We start from the raw sequence: 18,381 nt of genomic DNA on the forward strand, positions 1-18,381 counted from the left end.
GCGTGGCTTATCCAAAAATTTATTTCTCACAGTTCTAGAGGCTGGAAGTCCAAGATCAGGGGGTCAGCATATTCGGTGTCTGTGAGAGCCCTCTTCCAGGTTGTAGACAGCCAACTTCTTGCTGTGTCCTCACAGGGTGGAAGGGGTGGGGGAGCTCTCTGGGGTCTCTTTTATAAGCACACTAACCCCACTCACGAGGGCTCCACCTTCATGACCAAGCACATCCCAAATGCTCCACCTCCTAATACCATCACCTTAGGGCTGGGATTTCAACATATGAATTTGGGGGGAGGGGAACACAAACATTTAGATCACAGCTTCAAGTGACCAGGGAAGGCTCCACTGAGGTGTTCAAGCTGAGATCTTCAATGAAGCAAGACTTTTGTGGTTGCAGGTCTCAGAAAACCCACTCAGAGTCACAAGCACATACACATGGAAAGAATGTGTTGGCTTTCCTAAATGAGAATGTCTAGGGGTGGTTGACTTTAGATGTTCAGGGAAATTTTGGAATCTCCCTCTATCTCTCAGTCCTGCTCTCCTGCATTTGTTTGATTCACATGCAGGTTCTCTCCCTGTGTATCCTCTGTTCAAATCCCTAGGAAAGGGTAAAGGACAGGACTGTCATTTTCACTGGGGTCAGAAGATCATCCCTGCACCAAACTCTGATTGACCAGGCCTGGGTCATGAGCCCATCCCAGCAGCTAGAGGGTCTGGCCAGCCCAGACAAAGAAAATGGGCAGTGGGGGTAGAGGGCTGAAGTCCCCCAAGAAAGGCTTGGGTTAGACTTCTGAAGAAAGGCACATTGGGTCAGCAAACCCCACTGATTTCTCTCAGGAATTTCAAGGATGAGGTGCCATGATAGGGGGTGTGGGGGTGGGGGGTAGTTCCTGACAAACGGGACAGCAAGCACAAAGAACTGGAGTGGTTCGGAAGAGAGTTTTACCTGTCTGAGGTGGTCAGGAGGTGTCCCCTCAAGGTTCCCATGTCCCCTTGTTTGTCTCAGCAGCACTGGGATTGAGTCTGGCTTCTCTGCCCACAAGCTGGGCCCTCCTTCTGGGAGGTCCTCCCCACTCTCTCTCCCTATGTGGGCTACCTAGGGACAGGGATGGGCACCCAGCCAAAGCAGACAAGGGACAGAACCTGCTCCCACCACAACACCCAGTATCCTCTACGAGGCTCTAACGCATCCGAAGAAGCCCACAGCCATGTCTGCAGAGACACACTCAGTCCCAGTAGAAGCAGAGGACAATAGCCAGATGCTGTACTCGATTCAGATCCAGAGACTGAGGAACAGTGCGATGACAGGTGGCAGAGGCATGGCTCCCCAGAAGTGTCTTCCCCTCCCTCCCTTTGCCCCCCCCCACCCTTCCTCCTTTCCTCCCTGTCTCTGTCTCTCATATTCACACCCCAATACTCTGTGCAGTCAGGAAGAGAGAGTCTGACAACAGGAAGTCAGGGGGCACGTCTTGAGGTCCCCAAGGGCTTCCTGGCACTGACCCTGGTGACAGAGGCAGTATGGCTTGGGGGGGGGCACACAGGGTAGACTGGTATACAAGGAACACACCTCATGGGAGAATAATAATTACTATTATAATAACAATATCATACATCCAGGACAAACCCAGTTGCCCCAAGCCAACTGCAAAATCCATATGTCCAGCAGAGCCTATGTGAGTAGTGGGAGGGGCTTCCCGCCTGCACCTCCAGGCCTTACTCATACCAGCTCCCTGAGGAGGGGCCAGCCCCTCCTCCTGCTCCTTGCTGAGGCTTAGCACAGGGTGAGGAGGCTGGCACTGCCAATGCCATCCTTCTGTGCTGGACATGCCTGCACCAGAGAGGTTAGGCCCACCTCCCCTCAGTGGCCTGGCAGCAAGGGATGGATGAGTAAACCTATAAGGGACCAAGTGGTGGCAGCTGTGGGGTGCGGCTCCTCTGAGCCCACTCTCCGCCCTCTTCTGGCTCTTCCTGCGGGCCTGCCCGTGACAGGAAGTGGCCAGGAACACTCATGGCACAGACAGGGCATGCAGAGCGGGCCCATGGCATGCTTGGCCCGCCAGGTGCCATGCAGCCGGCCTGGACTGTTGGGGAGCTGTCAGAGGGCTGAGTGGGCAGTGGAGTCCAAGGGGTCCCCCTTGGGTTGGACCTCTGATTCAGTCTGTGGTGGGGCCTCCTGGGAGTTGGGCCCTTGGACAGGCAGCTGCAGAAATTCTGGAAGCACCAGGTCCTCTTTGCGCAGAAGGCCCCTCTGGTCATTGGCGCCGCTGCTCTGCACCCGATTCAGCAGCTCCACTAGGCCTAGGGGTGACCATAGAGTCAAGAAGCCCACCAGTGCAGACCTGCCTATGCTAGCCCACCACTGTTCTACTGCCCTTATTATGACCACAGCCTCCCCAAAGGCCCCCCTCCCACCCTTCAGGCCCTCTGGTCCTCCAACCCCAATGGACATTGTTCCAGCCCCAACATCAAGCCTCAGATCAAGCTTCTCTGGTACCACCCACCCTCAATGGTCCCCAACCCTTTTGGTCTCTAGTTCCCGCCATCCCCAAAGTACCTTCAATGTCACAGGTCTGCCGCTTCCCAGTGATACTACTGGTTGCCTGGGCCATCGAGTTGAGGGACAGTGAAGAGGGATGGGCGGTCTTGTTCTGAGTTCTAGGCTGGCCGCCCTGCGAGAATGTGGAGTCAGAGCCACAACTGGGAGGGGAGGTGCAGTAGGCAGAAGAGGGAGCCCTTACTCTCACTCACCTGGCTGCAGCACGGGGCTGTGTCTCCAGCTTCAGGAGTCTTCACCCCTATGGCAGAGAGGGCCACCCTTACTGTTTGCCTCCCACCCGGACCCCTTCTGGGCCAGGGTCATCTCCAGGGACCAAGCCCCAGGGCCTTGGTTCTCTACCTGGGAGAGTGTCCAAAACCAGTCTCTGGGCTGCCACCGAGCTCACTAGCTTCCCCAGATCCAGCGGCTGTTTCTCTCCTGGCTGTGGGAACAGGTCAGCAGCCTGCAGGACAGGCAGCCCGTTCCCCGCTGTCCCTCCTCTGCCCTGCTGTCCCCCAGCTCACCAGGCACAGTGCCACCTGCTGCGGGCTCAGGCCGTGCTTCGTCAGAATGGGCTGCAGCGCCTCCTGCAGTCGCTTGGTGGGCTTGGCGGAGATCCGCACCACGCGATCCAGCGCCGCCAACTCGAGCCTGCACGGGACCCTAGCGCTGCGGAACCGCGGAGAGCCGACCCCGCCTCTCCCCCAACCCACCCCGGACAAGGCCCAGGAGGGGGCGGAGCCTAAACTAGGGGGGGTGGGACAACTTGGGGGTGGGACCTCAGTCCCCGGGACGCGGTTAGCACCAGGGACAGGACCTGAGAGGGAGTACAGCAGCCAGAACTGGGACCCAAGCCTGGGAGGAGGGGCACTCACTCGAAGGTGATCCTGTTCTCCAGCCGCACTTCCTGGTCCGCCAACACGGTGCAGTCCTGATCCAGGACCAGAGCCTTCTGCGGATGCCAGTCAGGGTCTCAGAGTCCCTCCCTCCCCACCCCTAACGATCCCCAGGGTCCGAAGGAACCACCTCACTTCCACCCATGGCCCCCACTGGGGATCCCTACGGGTCAGAGGGAAAGGCGATGGGCAGGTGAGCGATAGAGATGTGGATGGAATAAGACACCTGGTTGAGTCGGAGCCTAGCCAGGGAGAAGGGTGGCAAGAAGGTTGGACAGCCTTGGAAAAGAAACGGAGTTATGGGAAACATGGGGGCGGGATGAGCACGAAATGGTAATGAGGCTGCTTGGATACGGAGCAGGCTTAGGTCCTGGATTATGGAGCTGCCTCTTCTTGGGCCAGGCTAGTCCAGGACCCACTTCCTGGATGGCTGCCCACTTTTGTCTCAGGCATGTGAAATCCATGGGTGCATTTCCTCCCTCACCACCCACCTTTGATCAGCCACCCAGACCTTGTCGCTTTTTTGACACTTGTCCACTTCTCTCCATCCCCACCTACTAAGGACACTTCTTGTCTCCTCACTGCAACAAGAGCTCTTCTCCCAGACCACTGTGAGGCCAGAAGGATATAAAGTATCTGGCACAGTGCCTGGCACACAGTAGGTACATAAACAGTAGGTAGTGACTACTGCCCATGTAGGTCCCACTGCCTGCACCAGCCCAGGGCAGGGAGGCAGCCTCTTCCAGGGAAGGCCTGTGCTCTGCTGCAGGGACAGGTGGAGTGTGGGTGGGGAGTTATATTCGGCAGATGAGAAGGCCCATCTGGGCTTCAGAGTCTTCCCCGGGTGGCCTGAGTGGGCAGAGATCCTCCCACTACTGCCCTCACAGTCCCACTCTCCAGGCCCCTGAACTTGCCCTGCACTTCTTATTCACATCCAGACCTCACTTAAGTTGTTCCTTCGGCTGAGAATGTCTTTTCCTGACAGTTCTGCCAGGCAAACTCCTCCCCATCCTTATCCTCCCCTCATCAACAGCTGCCTCTTTCATGAAGTCTTCCCGGAGCCAGCCAGAAAAGCTTACTTTTCCCTAGAAACTCTCTGAAGCTTCGGCTCCTCTTCCCTGATCACATCCTGCCTGGCTTACCGCCAGCCTGTGGACCTGGAGGACAGAGCTCAGGTCTGAGTCCCTCTGCTCACCTACCTGGCAGGGCCTTAGGCCTTGTCTGGGAGAATGAAATCCTATAGGGTCTCCCTGGAATGCAGCATTCTTTCTTCGAACGCTTCTTACTGGATGATTTGTTTTAAAATACGTTTCCCCCCACATTCCTCTGTAAAGCTTAATTCTAGTTTGCACCTCAAGAAAACTTTTTTTGTGGGCTAGGTGCATTTGAGTGCCCCTGATGGCCTTTCAAAGATGGTCAGTAGGGACTCTGGGGGTCATGGGGGAAACCCAGCTCTGGCAGTGGTTCTCCCCTACTCTCCCTCCCCAGAGCATCACAGTGAAGATAATGGTAAAGCTGGAAACCAGGAGGGGAATGGGGTGGGGAAAGAATTTTCATGGGATGAGAGTGGAAGTCTGAGTTTGAGGAGTTGGTGCTGGGTTGATTTGGAGCTGAGCATGGGGGACGGGGCAGGGTTGTGTTGAGGATTGGAATTAGGAAGGGGGTGAGGATGGGAATGGAACTGGGGTGGAGGTCATAGCTGAGCACAGATAGGAATGGGGTTGGGATCAGGAAGATAGTTAGAGTTGGGGACCAGGCCAAGTCCACACCTGCTCATTGCCCACCAGGTAGACTTTGATGTCAGGTAGAGAGAGACCTCGTTTCTCACAGATGCCTGCCAGCATGGCACGGATGGTGAGGCCAGGTCGGGCCAGGGCCAAGGAGGCTGTGCCATCGGGCAGGTACACGCAGCAGTACTTCCCTGGCCTGCTTTCGCTCTCACCTTCTGTGCTCCCAAGGCTTTTCCTGTGGCTCTGATTCAGGACAGGGGTGGAAGGAAGGTCATGTGTACATATTCAGGGACATGCATAGAGTTACACAGGCAGGTAAGCCCACCGGGTGCACACATGCACACACATGCCTAAGGGCACACTTTTAGGCAGGCAAAGATACTCCTACAGGAACATATGTATGCTCACATGTATGTAACATATGCTCATATGTATGCCAGGTGTAAGGACACCCAGAGACAGATCCTCCCACTGACCCCCACACATCTGCTGTGTACACCTGGGCGCCCACACGTGCACACACACACACACACACGCAAAGGGAATGTACACCCATGCCATGCATGGGGCCCATTGTGGTGAGGACAGGAAGAAAGTGAGGAGGCTAAGGGGTTGGTAGCAGGAAGATGTAAGTAGGAACCATGACTAGGAATGATGGTGGCCACACAAAGGGGCATGAGTAGTGGCCCTAGCCTGCACGTTGTCCCCCCCAGCAGGCCGCTCACCTCAGATTTGCTGCTGACAAAGGCAAGGAAGCCGAGGTCCAGACTGGCAGACGAGTTGAGGGAGCCCTGGGACTCTCTGCGCAAGGCTGAGTTTGGGGCCCCGCCTGCCAGTTCTAGAGGAGACAGAGCAGTGAGCAGAACAGCCCCTCCTCCCTACACCCCCTTCTCCACCGCCAGGTGGACCCCGCTGGAGCCCTCCCGCAGGGGTCTAACGCGGCTTGGGGCCACGGAAACGTTGGTACTGAGGGGGCTTCCCAAACTTCAGGGCTCTAGTCTGGAAACCGAACCACCGAGGGAACGTGGTGGTCACAGGGTATTTCGGTTTTCACAGATTTACAAATAGGAGGAAGGGGGCATTCTCAAAGCTTGCCCAAACTCCCACCCTGACTCTTGTCTGTGGCCTCCGACCCTCACCCTTGCGGAAGGACTTGCGGAGCGGGCGGCCGCCAGAGCCCTCAGCAGAAGGCTGGTGCCCCAACTCCTCCACGCCCAGCGGCAGCGACTTCCCGGGCTTCAGCTTCGGTTTCTGCGGGTGGAGGAAAGGCGCTGGCTCGGGGCCGGACCCCAGCCTACGTGCAGACCGTGGACACAACCCTACAGATCTGCGCCCGGCCCACTGCCTCCCACTGCCCCTCGTCCGCACCTTCCTGGTGGAGTCGGGGCTGCCGGGGCTGGAGGAGCCAGGTTCCCGCAGGGGGCGTCCCTCGGCCTCCGCCAGGAGACATTCGCGGTACAGCGGGGACTTGACGAAGCGCGCATAGCTGTCGAACTTCATCAAGTTGAAGATCTGCGGGACCCGCGCCGGGGCGGTGAGCCGAAGGGGGCGCTCGACTTGCCCCCAGCTTACCTGGCCCTGTCCTCAAGGTTAGCTGGGTTCCCAACCTAGCAGCTGAGACCTTAGCCCCTCCCACGCAACTCCTTGATCTAGCCCAGTGCCTACTCTTGGCCCCGCCTCGACCTCTGCTAGGCTCCACCGCCCCTAGACCCTGCTCCACCGTAGCCTCTGGTACCGCCCTCTGACCCGCGCCCTGCCCCTGCATTTTACTTTGGTGCGGGCATCCAAATCCAAATTTGCTCCTCTCCGTAGGCCACTCCAGCCCCATCCCACCCCTGACAATCGGGCTTCGCCCCTGGATCTAGTCCCACCTCTTGTCCTTTCTTCCAAGGCCACTCCCCCTAATCCCAAACCGAGGCCCCTGGGAACACTCACCTGGAGCTGCTGTTCCCGGAACATGTCGGGTCGAGGCTCTGCCAGCACCTCCTCGCCTAGCCAAGCCTGCCGGTCTATGTTCACTGGGCTCAGTGCCTGGCTGGACAGGAACTCCCGGTAGATGTGGCGGGCCTCCTGAGCGAGCTGTTGCAGGAGGGACAGGTGAAGGTCAGGGGCATGACCCAGGCTCTGGTCCCACCACTCTGCCCCAGCTCGTCTTTTCCCCCACCTGCTGGGTGTCGCTGGCAGGGATCTGCTGGAAGCGCTCACAGGCCTTCCAGAAAGTTACATTCTCAGCACTGAACTCCTTCTTCAGGAACTCCTAGTGCACAGAAGGAAGAGGCAGGCAGAGACACAGAGACCCAGTCAGGGGATGCGGTCAAAGAGATTGGGATAGAGATAGGGCCAAGAGGCCAAATCAGACAGATAGGGTCAGACCGACAGATGGGGCCAGATCAGAAGGCACAGAGAGGAAATGGGAGGCAGAGACAAGTTCCCTGCTGAGAGAAAAGGAAGAAGATGCCAAAGAAAGGCTGGATGAGGCAGCTGACACAGGAATTCCACTCTGGCCAGCTTGAAGCTCCATCCATATCCTCTCCCATGCCGGCCACCCTGCCCCCGCCCCCCACCTGGTGGCCACTGCCATCTGCCCTCCCTATCCCATCCCAGGGCTTACAGTGAAATATGCCAGCCCCAGAGGGTCCTGCAGCAGCCGCTCAAAGGACAGGCCCCAGCTGGCCACAGGCTGCTCCTCGGTGGAGAAGGGGCTGCTGGGGCCACTGGGGAGGCTGTGGATACTGAGAGAGCTTCCTCGGCCGTCACCCTGGCCCTGGGGCCCTGCTGTGCTGCTCAGCTCTGTAGGTGGATAGACAAATGGTGGTGAGCTTTGTGGCCTTCCCCAGCCCTTGGCCCAACCCCATCAGTAGGTATTTTCCCAGGAAAGATACCAAGAGATGTCCCCACCCTTTTCCACATACCCTCCCCCACCCCAGTCAGGCCTCCTCTGTACCCTCTGTCACTTACCTCCATCTGAGACAGCCAGAACCTACAAGAGACCCAAGGTAGATAGTCAGAGCAGAGCCCGGGGTAGATTCTCAAGGGACAGCTCTGGGCTCAGGCCCCAGGACTGGAGCTTGTTTTCCTCTCCCTGGAGGGCCATGCTGGGCATTCCCAGTGAGGTCACTGCTTGCTCAGCATTTTGCTCAGGCTACTCCCGGCTCCCCTTCCATCATGTGCCAACCACTGTGTGCTGGAATTTATGCCAGTTACTTTCCATTTGCCCCTGGTTCCCTCCTCCCTCAGCACTTGCTGGGTAAGCCCAGATGTACAGCATGGTGAGGATCAGCACAGACTTTGAATCTTGTCTCTGCCATTTACTAGCTGAGTAACTCGTTACTTGTTTGTTTGCATCTGTAATAGGAGATGGTGATAATAATAGTAACTTACCTTCTGGGACTATTGTGAGGATCAAATCAGTTTAATACATTTCCAGCACTGAGAACAGTGGCCAGCATGTGGCAAGTGCTGTATCAATGTTTGCTGGTGTCTTTGAGGAAGGAAAGGTGTCTCTGTAGCCAGTGATCTCTTTGTTGCAACTGTTTCCTCTTGGAGAGGAAGACCCTGAGAGACCATGGGCCCCACCCCATCTTGGGCTGGGATCAGGATGCAATTTTAGAATGTAAAGCAGTCATTCTCAAACTCTAGTGTGTATTAAAATGACCAGTAGGAAACCACCTCCAGAGATTCTGGCTCAGTAGGTCCAGGATGGGGTCTGAGGCTCTCCATTTCTAACAAGTTCTCAGGCAATGCTGATGCACTGGTCCATGGACCACATTTTGAGTAGCATTGCTGCAGAGACCAACTTCATCCTCCCCCCCCCCCAACCCCCACGTACAACTCTGACTTCTCTGGGAATCCAACCATTAGTGAAATAGAAAAACTCTCCTTTCAAAATGACTCTTGCAGTGGTTTCCCTTGGTCTTCCTACCTTCCTAGCAGCTCCTCCAGTTTGCTCCTCATCTCCTACCCACACAAGATGGCCTCCACCCCTCCCTGACTCTGCCTTTCCCTCTCCCACATCTCCCCAGATCCAAACCCACATAGCCAACTTCCTGCTAACATCTCTGCTCAAATGTCCCACAAGCCCTTTGAACTCAGCCAGTCCCAAGGAGAAGCCACCTCTGCCACTACCAGAGCAAGGCACCAAACCAGTTTCCCTACATCCTGTCTTTCTTCCCACTACCTGGGCTCCTAGCACCAGGGCCCGATCATCCCCCCTTCCCTTTCTCTCTCTCACATCCTCTTCCCACTAGTCCTGTCACAGGGACCACCTGTCCCTTTGTTACATCCCCACTGGAAACAGGTCTACAAACATCTCTCCCAGGAAGCCTCTCCCTGCCCTCCTATCTGGGATCTCCCTCTGTGCTCCCCACTCTCACCTGGGAACACTCAGGTTCCATATCTGTGAGCCAGAGCTGGCCTGCAAATATGTTAGTACATAATTAATATCTTGGCTCTCAGACTTTTTTTCTTTTTAAGTTTAAAGGTGTTTCCCACATTTAAAAATCAGGAGTTTTACATAAACTCCTGTGATGCTTCAGCTACCCAGAGCTTCTCCCCAGCATGACAACTTTGGCTGGCATTGAATAGCAACTGCCTTCCCTACAAGGGGCTCATGCTCTGTTCAGAGGTCTCTGAGGCCAGTTTGCCACATTCATGTTACTTATGGAGGCAAGTGCTGCTCCAGACCGCCTGAGTTCAATTTGTGCTGTGTGACCTTGCACAAGGCACTTCACCTCTCTGTGCCTCAATTTCTTTCTCTGCAGAAATGGGGCAAATACTTCTCCTGATTTCAAAAGATTCCTGTGATTAAATAAGTTAAATATATAGATAAGGAACTCAGAACACTATCTGATATGTAGTAAACTTTCATGGAACATTACTGTTATTGCTGCTGTTATATTAGTCTTGACCATGCTCCACTTTGAGTTTGCTAGCCCTGCTATGGAGCACAGGTGTTGGGGCCTGTCAGACTCAGAGTCAAATCCCAGCTCTGCCCTTTTTTACTCTTACGCCCTCGGGCTCCTCCCTAAGCCTCATCTCCCACCTAGAATGTGGAGGTGAGACGTTACTGGAGAGGAAAGTTAGCACAGTATCAGAGCGTGGCCGAGCGCCGAGCCCATTGGCCAGCGTACCAAGCCCCTCCTGGGGGCTTACCAGGAGAGGGGCGCCCTCTCCTGACACGCCCCAGCCCTCGCCCTCCTGCCTCTGCACCCCCCATGTGATGGCTTCTTCCCTTCTTCCGGGTCAGCTCCAGGGACTGCCAGAGAAAGTCCCAATTCCTGGGTTGCATGAGGAGGACGAGTTGAAACCCAGGGTAACCTCCAGCTTGCTCCTTCCTTTCCTGGCAGCCCTACTCATGCCACACGTGCCAGCCTCAACTGCTCTGCAGCTTTGCCACCCTCAGGGCTGCTCTCACCACCCTTTGCATGGGTCTTTTGGAACCATCCTGCCTTCCCCTCCGGGGTGGCCGCATGGCCACCTCTTGCCCCCCTACCGTCCCCCACTCCTCGCCACTGGCCTCTCTCTGGCCTGCCCTCCATCCTGGGACTCAGATCCACGCACTAGCTCAGAGCCCCCACTGCTGCTGCGGCAGGCCTGGAGCTACAGACTGGGTAAAGGCGCCTGGGGCAGAAGCCAGCCCACACTCCTATTTTGTTTTATTCTTGACCTTGTGTGGAATTGCCTGTGTGTGTCTTTAGGTGGGACTGGCTCTCAGGTGGTGGCCAAGCTCCCTGCCCTGGGAAGTGGAGCAGCTGCTGTGTTAACAGTCGAAGCACAGCCCGGGGCCTGACTAATGAATCCCTTCAGCCTCCCCCATTTCCCTCCTTCTCACTGCGCCCTACACTTTATCAAACTTTTCTAGGTTCCCCACACCCCTTCACACTCCTGCTTCCTGCTTCACTGCTTTCTCTTGCTGCGCGTCTGCTCCTGCTCCCCTCACTGAACTGACTGCTCTCCCGATCTCTACTCGCTGACATCAGTCACCTACAAACACCACCAGTTTCCCTGAATCCTCCTGCCTGCCACACTGCTGTCCACCCACGGCTAGGCCTCTCTCCTTATCATTTGGTAGCTCCTAGAGGGCAGGTCTGGTTTACAGAGGGAGCCAACCTGAACTCCCTCCCATGAAGCACCCTCCTTGCTCTGGTGCTAGCAAGCAGCCATCAGGACCCTAGCAGTCCTCCTCTGCCATCCCATGAGGCCCAGCACCTCCTTCGGCAAGGATCCTTTACCTCTGAACGCCCCATATCTGTGGCCAGCAAGTCATGCTTCTCGGCCCCTCTTGCCCCACTGGTTGTTGATATGTATAGTTGGGTCTGAGATGGGGTAGGGAGAGAGATCCAGAGGTGGGAGGGAGTTAGGATAGAGTTCAATTTCAGGTCAGCCACTCAAGGGCAAGCAACGTCTTCCTCTGGACCTCGGTTTCCCCCTGGGTAGAAGGGGGCTCGGCATTTCCAACTCCTTGGGGCTGCTAGGAAGGGTGAGCGAGTATGTGAAAGTCACTGGCATGGAGCCGTCAGGAGCTCTGCTGACCAGGGCTCCCACCTGCCCAGGCTGCCAGGCTTAGGGAAGTTGTGCTGAGCAGGGCCTGCCTTGCCTCACCCCGACTTGCCTGAGAAGTGGTGAGTGAATGGGAGAAAAGGGGAAGAAAGGATGAGGAAGGGTGTGGTGGAAGGTGAAACTCTGACCCATGGTCAGGCCTCAGTTTGCCATAATTTTTTTTCTTAAGCCTGGCAGAACCGCTGGTATCTAAGAATACTAAGGTGAGTGTGGAGGAGCAACATTTCTGAGCTCCACTTGTGTGGCAGGCACTCTCGGACAATACACATCCATGTTCTCACTCACTCTATCCTCAAATCCTTATCCTGTGTGGCAGGTATTACTACCCCCATTTTACAGACGAGGAAACCTAGGCCCAAAGAACTCACACAGTGGGGAAGGGGCTGAGCTGAAGTTAAAATCCAGGCATGCCTGACTCTGGAGCCTGAGTTATTTCCTCCACCAAGCTGCCTCCCTGGGTGGGCAGGAGATGTACCAGGGGAGCTGGCAGGCCCAGGGCCTTAGCCCTTTGGACACAGGTGGGCAAAGTCAATCAGGGGTAAAGAGCCCAGGGGGTCCTCTTGAACTCTGCCCTCTGTAGTGGTCAGACCTCAAAGGAAGGGGTGAATTATTTAGCATCTTCTGTGCTGGGCACTCTGTACCATCATCTCATTTCATCCTAGTTAGGGGAAACGGAGGCCCCAAGATCCTCTCTGGGTATGTGCACAGAGAACCCTGGGTGCCTGGCCCCTTCAGCCTGAGCCGATCCTGTGGAGCTGAACCCTAGCCCCGAGCTGGATGCCGAGAATACAGACAGAGCTACAGTAGGCTCTGCCTTGCAGGTCTCCCCAGATGGGATGACTACCTGGGCTCCCTGAGAGTGACAGGATATGATAACCCCTCCTCTCCAGGCTTTAGGCCCAGCTTCCCCTTAGGCCATGTCCCTGTACAAACACCCTGTGTTTCCCCACATCCAGATGCTTCCCCATGCCATCCCCTCCTCCAGATGGCATATCCTTTCAAGAGCTTCCTACTACGATGCACAAAATGAGATAAGAAGTCAGTTCTCCCTCCTCGGGTCCTCCTCCAGCTTTCTCTACCCTGGACCCATGGCTCTTACCCAAATCTGAATCCCCTTCTGGTATTTGTACCCACATCTTTTGTGCCTTGCCAGACTGGGAGCTGCTTGAGGGCAGGAGCTAGGATGATGGGTTTGGGTCTTCAGTGCCTAGGACAGGGCCAGCATAGAGCAGACCTATGGAGGGTTGCTGAATGAATGACTGCATGAACAAATGAAGTGGCAATTGGGGTTGTGTAATGATGTCTCTGGGAGGGGGCTGGGAGCCATCTCTAAGTGACAGGTTTCATTGCAACTGCCTGACAAGCTGAGTGGCAGAAAGCCGAGGCTGACAAATGAAGCTGCCTCAGCAGGGAGTGATGGCAGCGGTGGGTGGGGTGGTTGCAGGGGGAAGAGGGGGAGGACAGAGCCAGGCAGTTCTGGGAGGTGGGAGAGCAAAGGCATTGAGTCAGATAGTCTGGGTTCAGATGCAGGCCCCTCTACCTGCTGGCTGCCTTCAGCATGTCAGTTACTCCTCTGAACCTCCCTCAAGAGGTTACTCATGGAAGGAGCCCGACTCCTGGTCCATAAGTGCTGTGCCACAGATGCTGATGCCTGTCCACCCCTCCCCATGACAGTTGAGCATGGCCTTAGAAAGCTGGCCAATGGCCAGCAAGAAGCCAATCTGTGACCCTCAGGATTCCAACAGGTGACAGGGAGAGTTCAGAACAGGCCCAGGAAAGGCAAAGATAAACCTGTGTGTGAAGGTTGCTGCAAGGAGCCAGGGCATCTATGAGCTTTCCAGGGTTGGGGGCAGTGGGTGCCCTCCCTGCTCTGAATGACTTTTGGGTAGAGAAGCCATGGGCTGATGTGGCAGGGGCAGAGGCAGGGTCTGTCCCTGGGCATCCTCAGTTGCCCTGAAGTCCTGGGCACTGCTCAAAAGCACCAACCCAGCACCAACCCACCCCATCTGGGGTGGTCGTGGGAGTGGCCCAGTGTCCTTGGCCTGCATACCCTAGTGTCATGTCTCTGGGTTGGAGTGAGAGGACCGTAGGTTCTTGAACTTTCAAAGTTAGGTTTATGGCAGAGACAGTGAGGTGGGGACTGGGTCATCTTGGAGGGGTTTGCCTCTGTCCCACCAAGCTAGCCTGGGGCTGGGCAACAAAGAGACACTAGACAAAGGAGAGGTGGAGAAAAGCCTTGGGAATTAGTAGGGAATTAGGAGGGTAAAACCTCAGTTCCTGAGTGAGGCAGGGGGTCCATGAAGAGTTACTGAGAATGAAGGGAGGCATGGGGCTGACATTTATGGAGCCCCCACAATGGGTCAAGGGCCTCATATTCATCATTCTACTTAGTCATCTCAACAAGATGACTTTAAGATCTGTTCCAATTTCCTCATTTTATAGGTGAAGATACTGAGAGTCAGAGAGGACCCTAGTATGGGTCAGAGAGGACCCCTAGTAAGGGACACAGAGCCAAGAGTGGAATCCAGGTCTCTCTAGACCCATTGGCCTTGTCCCATAGTCCTAGGCTGGGGCTAGGTTGGAGGCTAGGACACCGTCTGGCCTTCCTGGAGATGGGGTTCTGCCAAGTGGGCTGGTATCCTAGGGAGGAAAGGCCTAGTACATACAGCCTGCCCCCTTAGCTGAATGAATAAAGAAGCTGGACTGTCTGAGGGAAGCTCTGATTTGGAGGCCAAGCAGCCAGGGAGAGGCTTCAGGGGGTGGGGCAGCAGTAATAGACAAGGCATCCTAGTGCCCAGCTACTCCCACCCTTCCCGGTAGCCCAGGAATAGAAAAGACAAGATGTACCAAGCTGGCCTGAGCCTACTGACCCATCCCAGGCTGCCCAAAGACTACTAGTTCTGGCATGAAGCCTCTGGAGCAGGTCTAGCTAAAGGGCAGTGACCCACTTGAAGGTTGCCCCTTACCTGACTTCGGGCATCAGGACATGGGATGAGTAGGGGAAGGCTGAGGCTAAGTGAGATGTGGAGGCCTGGGCCTCTGGGGGTGTGTGCAGGGGTCAAGGGCCATGCTAGGTCTCCCAGCCCAGATGGTGCCAAAGTGGCAGTAGAGGGAGCAGTGGGTACCAGAAGCCTGTGACCACTGTACTCTGCTGTCATGCCCAAGGTTGCCTTAGGTCCCCAGCAGGGCCATCTGGAAGGTCCTACAGGAAGGGCACCAGGTCCTACTACCTGCTCCTGTCTGTACCCAACTTCTCCCGCCCACTAGCAGCATGCAGGCTCTTCCCCAACCCTGCCGGGTGTGCCTCCAGGGCTCCACCCTGGGTGTGCCCACCCCCTCCCCCGGGCCTGGCCTGGAGCCCACACTCACCATGCGCCCGTTGGGGACGCCCAGGTGCTTGGGCTTCCCCGGCATGCCGTTGCTGTTCACGAGTCCCTGCCGTGAGGAGTGCCCACCATGGGGACTGTGGGCAGCCCCGGCCAAAGCTTGCACGGTGGCAGGCAGGCAACAGAGAGCGCCCAGCTCCGCTCCTGTGGGCCTTCACATCCTGAAACACCAGCTCACTACCTCTTTTCTCTGCCACAGGAAGTGTCTCTATAGAAACCGAACCACAGAAAGAAGCAAGGTCTAAGTGAGCGCACGCCTCTTCCTACATGCACACACACACACACACACACACGTTCACATGCGCACACACACATGCCACAATGTACCCTTAGCAGTGCCCCACACTGTCACCAACACATCGCCAGAGGCCTGTATGTGTCCAGGAAGTGGCCCAGCCTGGTCTGGCCCAGCCAAGGGAGCTCCAAGTTCATGTCTGGGCACACAGAAATGTGTGCTCACACCCTTAGTCACCTTTTTGCACCCTGACAGGGGCTTCTGTGGACATGTGTACGTGTGCACCAAGTATGCACACATGTATTTTACTCAGGACACACTTATCTCACCCCTGCTGTGTGCCAGGCATGTGCACACTCAATACCCCTCCCCCAGGCAGTTGTGTGCATGCAGAGGTACTATCTCTATTCCCAGATACTTCCCAGGCATGTGCCCACATGTACAGACAGATGGCCACTTTGCATGCATGGTCATATACACACAGACCATCCAGGTGTGCATGTTATAAACACACACTCTCCCTTCATTAGAAACACTTGGGTGTATGTACAGTCCCTTGGACAGGGACATGTGGCGGGCACAACTGCATATAGGTGTATAAGTAGTCAGCCACCCCAGTGACATGTGCAAGCAGGTATGTATGTGCAAGCAGGTGGGTATGCTTACCCACCCAGGCAGCGGAATGGATCAGTTGCATCTGTGTTTGACATGTGTGCATTCATTTCCACCCACATAAAAGTTCCACCTTGGTGTAGTACTGTCGACTGAAGAGTGACACCATGCCTTCCCAGCCCTGACCCAGTGCCAGCTGAACTCAGGCCCTTTAGCCAGAGTCCTCAGTTTGCCTCGTTCTTACACAGGCACATACCCACTACAGGACTTGTTTTACCCCAAGTACAGGCTTAGAGCCCTCATGTCCCCCACCACTCTGGTTTGGGCGCCTCTACTGTTTTCTACCCTTTACGCTACTGCCCTTTTCTAGGGCCATGACCTGAACCCTTCAGTGGCAGAAACTAACTGACTCTTCACCACAAATTCATGTCCTCTTCCTCCTGGGCACATGGTTAAACTTTAAATTCCCAGGCTCATTTGCAGTCAGGTGTGGCCATGTGACTAGTCCCACCAATTAAATGGGAGTGAGATGATGTGCACCATTTCTGGGCCAAGACTTTTAAGTAGTATGTACCCTCCACATTCTCTCTTTCCCCTTTAGCTTGGCTGGATGCAGAAGATGATGAGGCTTTAAGGGATTGTGGAGCCACAGAAGAAAGGAGACAGGGTCTTTGTATTAGGGCACAAAGGCAAGCCACCCATTAACCAGAAACACTAGCTTTGTGCTGTTTGGAGAGTGAGGAATAAACTTTGAGCTGTTATACACATTAAAGTCTATTTTTGATAGCAGCTAGTGTTACCTTACTTAATATACCTCTTCACTCAGCCCTGACTCACCTCTCTCCAGACACCTTGCTCCAGGCCACCCAGATAGAGGGATTCAGTCAGACTTGGTGTGTATATTGGGGGTTGATTTGGAGCCTGGAGCATTGCCAGCAGTGGTCTTAATAAGGTGCCATTGACATGACAATGTCAATGTGCCTGTGAGGGTTTTATAGAGTGTATGATGTCAGTGGAGACTGCTTGTCTGTCTGCTGGGCTATGGACCTGGGCCGAGGCTTCATAAAGGGTGTTACCATTTACAGGGGCTTCTCCCAACTTCATTTGTTCCTCACAACCTCTTTGTGAGTGGTGCTCATTATTTACATTTTACAGATAAGGAAACTGAGACTTGGAGACAAATGAGTTCCCCAAGTTTACACATCAAGTCAGAGACTGTTGTGAATAAGTGTGCTTGGGTGCCAGGAGCTGCTCCTGGGCCATCACAAGCCCAGGTGCCAAGACCTCATCTTCCTCCCTGAAAAGGCCCATTTACAGTCTCTGACCCCTGCTAAGGTCATCCTCTCCTCTGCCCACCTCTGAACTATGGATGCCAATTTTACCTTTGACCACATCTTTACCCCAGGGACCCCAGCCAACCCAGAACTTCCCATCTCTTAGTCCTTATCTAATTTTCTCCACTCCACGAGAGCAGTGGGGTACCTCCAGCCCACAGAACACTGTTCTCAGCTTATCTCTCCTTGGCTTCCCACAGTAGATCAATTTTTAATATCTGATCCCCCTTCCCTCTGGAGGCTTCCTGGGCTCAGGCCTTGTTGTCTCTCATTTGGCCATAATAACCTTCTATTCAGTCTCCCCACCTGCTATGCCCCTCCAATCTTTTCTCTTCACCATAGTCAGAGAAAACCATGTTGGCCCCTCCCATGCTTAAAACCATCCCAGTGCTTTCTGGAAAAAAGCCATGTTCCTTAGTTGGGAAATTGAAGGCCCTTCAAGTTCTGGCCTTAGCTATACCCTCCTCCACCTCTCCTCAGCCATTCTGAACTGTTTTCATCCCATATGCCCCCGAGCATCCTTCTGGGCCTTTGCATCTCCTGTTCCCTCTGCTAAGAATGCCTTTCCTTTTGCTGGTAAACTCCTACTCATTCTGCATGATCCAATTCCAGGTTTTAGAACAAATATTCATATTTTTACTAATTATTAATCACCTCCTTTGTGCCAAGCACTGTTGTAGATGCTGGGGATGCAGCAGAAGTGGCCATAGCTGACAAAAATCCCACCCTTCCTAGAGGTCTAGTGGAACATACATATTCTTGTTTGTATAGATATAATTTCTGGAAGGGAATACCCCTAGGGAGGGGAGTGGCAGGGAACTTTTGTTGTATTATATTTCTGTATTGCGTATACGAGCATATTACTTTAATAGTAAGCTTATTAAAAATATGTGATCCAAGCAGTTAAGGCAACTGTAACAGCATTTTTTGAAATATATTGTAAAATAATAAAAGGTAACACAATTAAAAAAAAATATGTGATCCAGAAAAGATGTCTCAGCACTTAACCCTGATAAATTCATTCATCCCAAAGGGCAGCTTCTTTATTAACCAGGAGTCAGCTGCTTAACTGATTGAGCCACCCAGGTGCCGCAAGG

The 18,381-nt window shown here is 54.6% G+C and overlaps 1 protein-coding gene across 1 annotated transcript; it reads right to left on the reverse strand.

Moving 5' to 3' along the window:
- Positions 1–3: 3 nt before the first annotated feature.
- On the reverse strand, positions 4–15,263 carry RGS14 (regulator of G protein signaling 14). The gene is made up of 15 exons (XM_047090529.1): positions 15,087–15,263; positions 8,118–8,139; positions 7,771–7,949; positions 7,324–7,416; positions 7,095–7,238; positions 6,528–6,671; positions 6,299–6,410; positions 5,885–5,997; positions 5,199–5,402; positions 3,409–3,485; positions 3,058–3,184; positions 2,894–2,975; positions 2,746–2,792; positions 2,552–2,666; positions 4–2,295 (listed from the first exon to the last, which is right to left on the reverse strand). Exons 1-15 carry the CDS (start codon positions 15,129–15,131, stop codon positions 2,093–2,095), a joined length of 1,707 nt encoding a protein of 568 aa, XP_046946485.1. The 5' UTR covers positions 15,132–15,263; the 3' UTR covers positions 4–2,092.
- Positions 15,264–18,381: the final 3,118 nt, after the last annotated feature.

This window comes from Lynx rufus, unplaced genomic scaffold (genome assembly GCF_022079265.1).
Source record: "Lynx rufus isolate CCGP_SWC_20201006 ecotype Redwood Valley unplaced genomic scaffold, mLynRuf1.p SCAF_1, whole genome shotgun sequence".
NCBI classification, from domain to species: Eukaryota; Metazoa; Chordata; class Mammalia; order Carnivora; family Felidae; genus Lynx; species Lynx rufus.

Bases quoted from the DNA above. Each gene is read 5' to 3' on its own strand.
- RGS14 (XM_047090529.1), bottom strand. From the start codon at position 15,131: ATGCCGGGGAAGCCCAAGCACCTGGGCGTCCCCAACGGGCGCATG. The intron at 5,403-5,884 runs GTGAGCGGCCTG...GTCCTGAATCAG, and splicing joins TTGTCAGCAGCAAATCTGAG to AGCCACAGGAAAAGCCTTGG. The intron at 2,793-2,893 runs GTAGAGAACCAA...TCTCTGCCATAG, and splicing joins GGTTTTGGACACTCTCCCAG to GGGTGAAGACTCCTGAAGCT.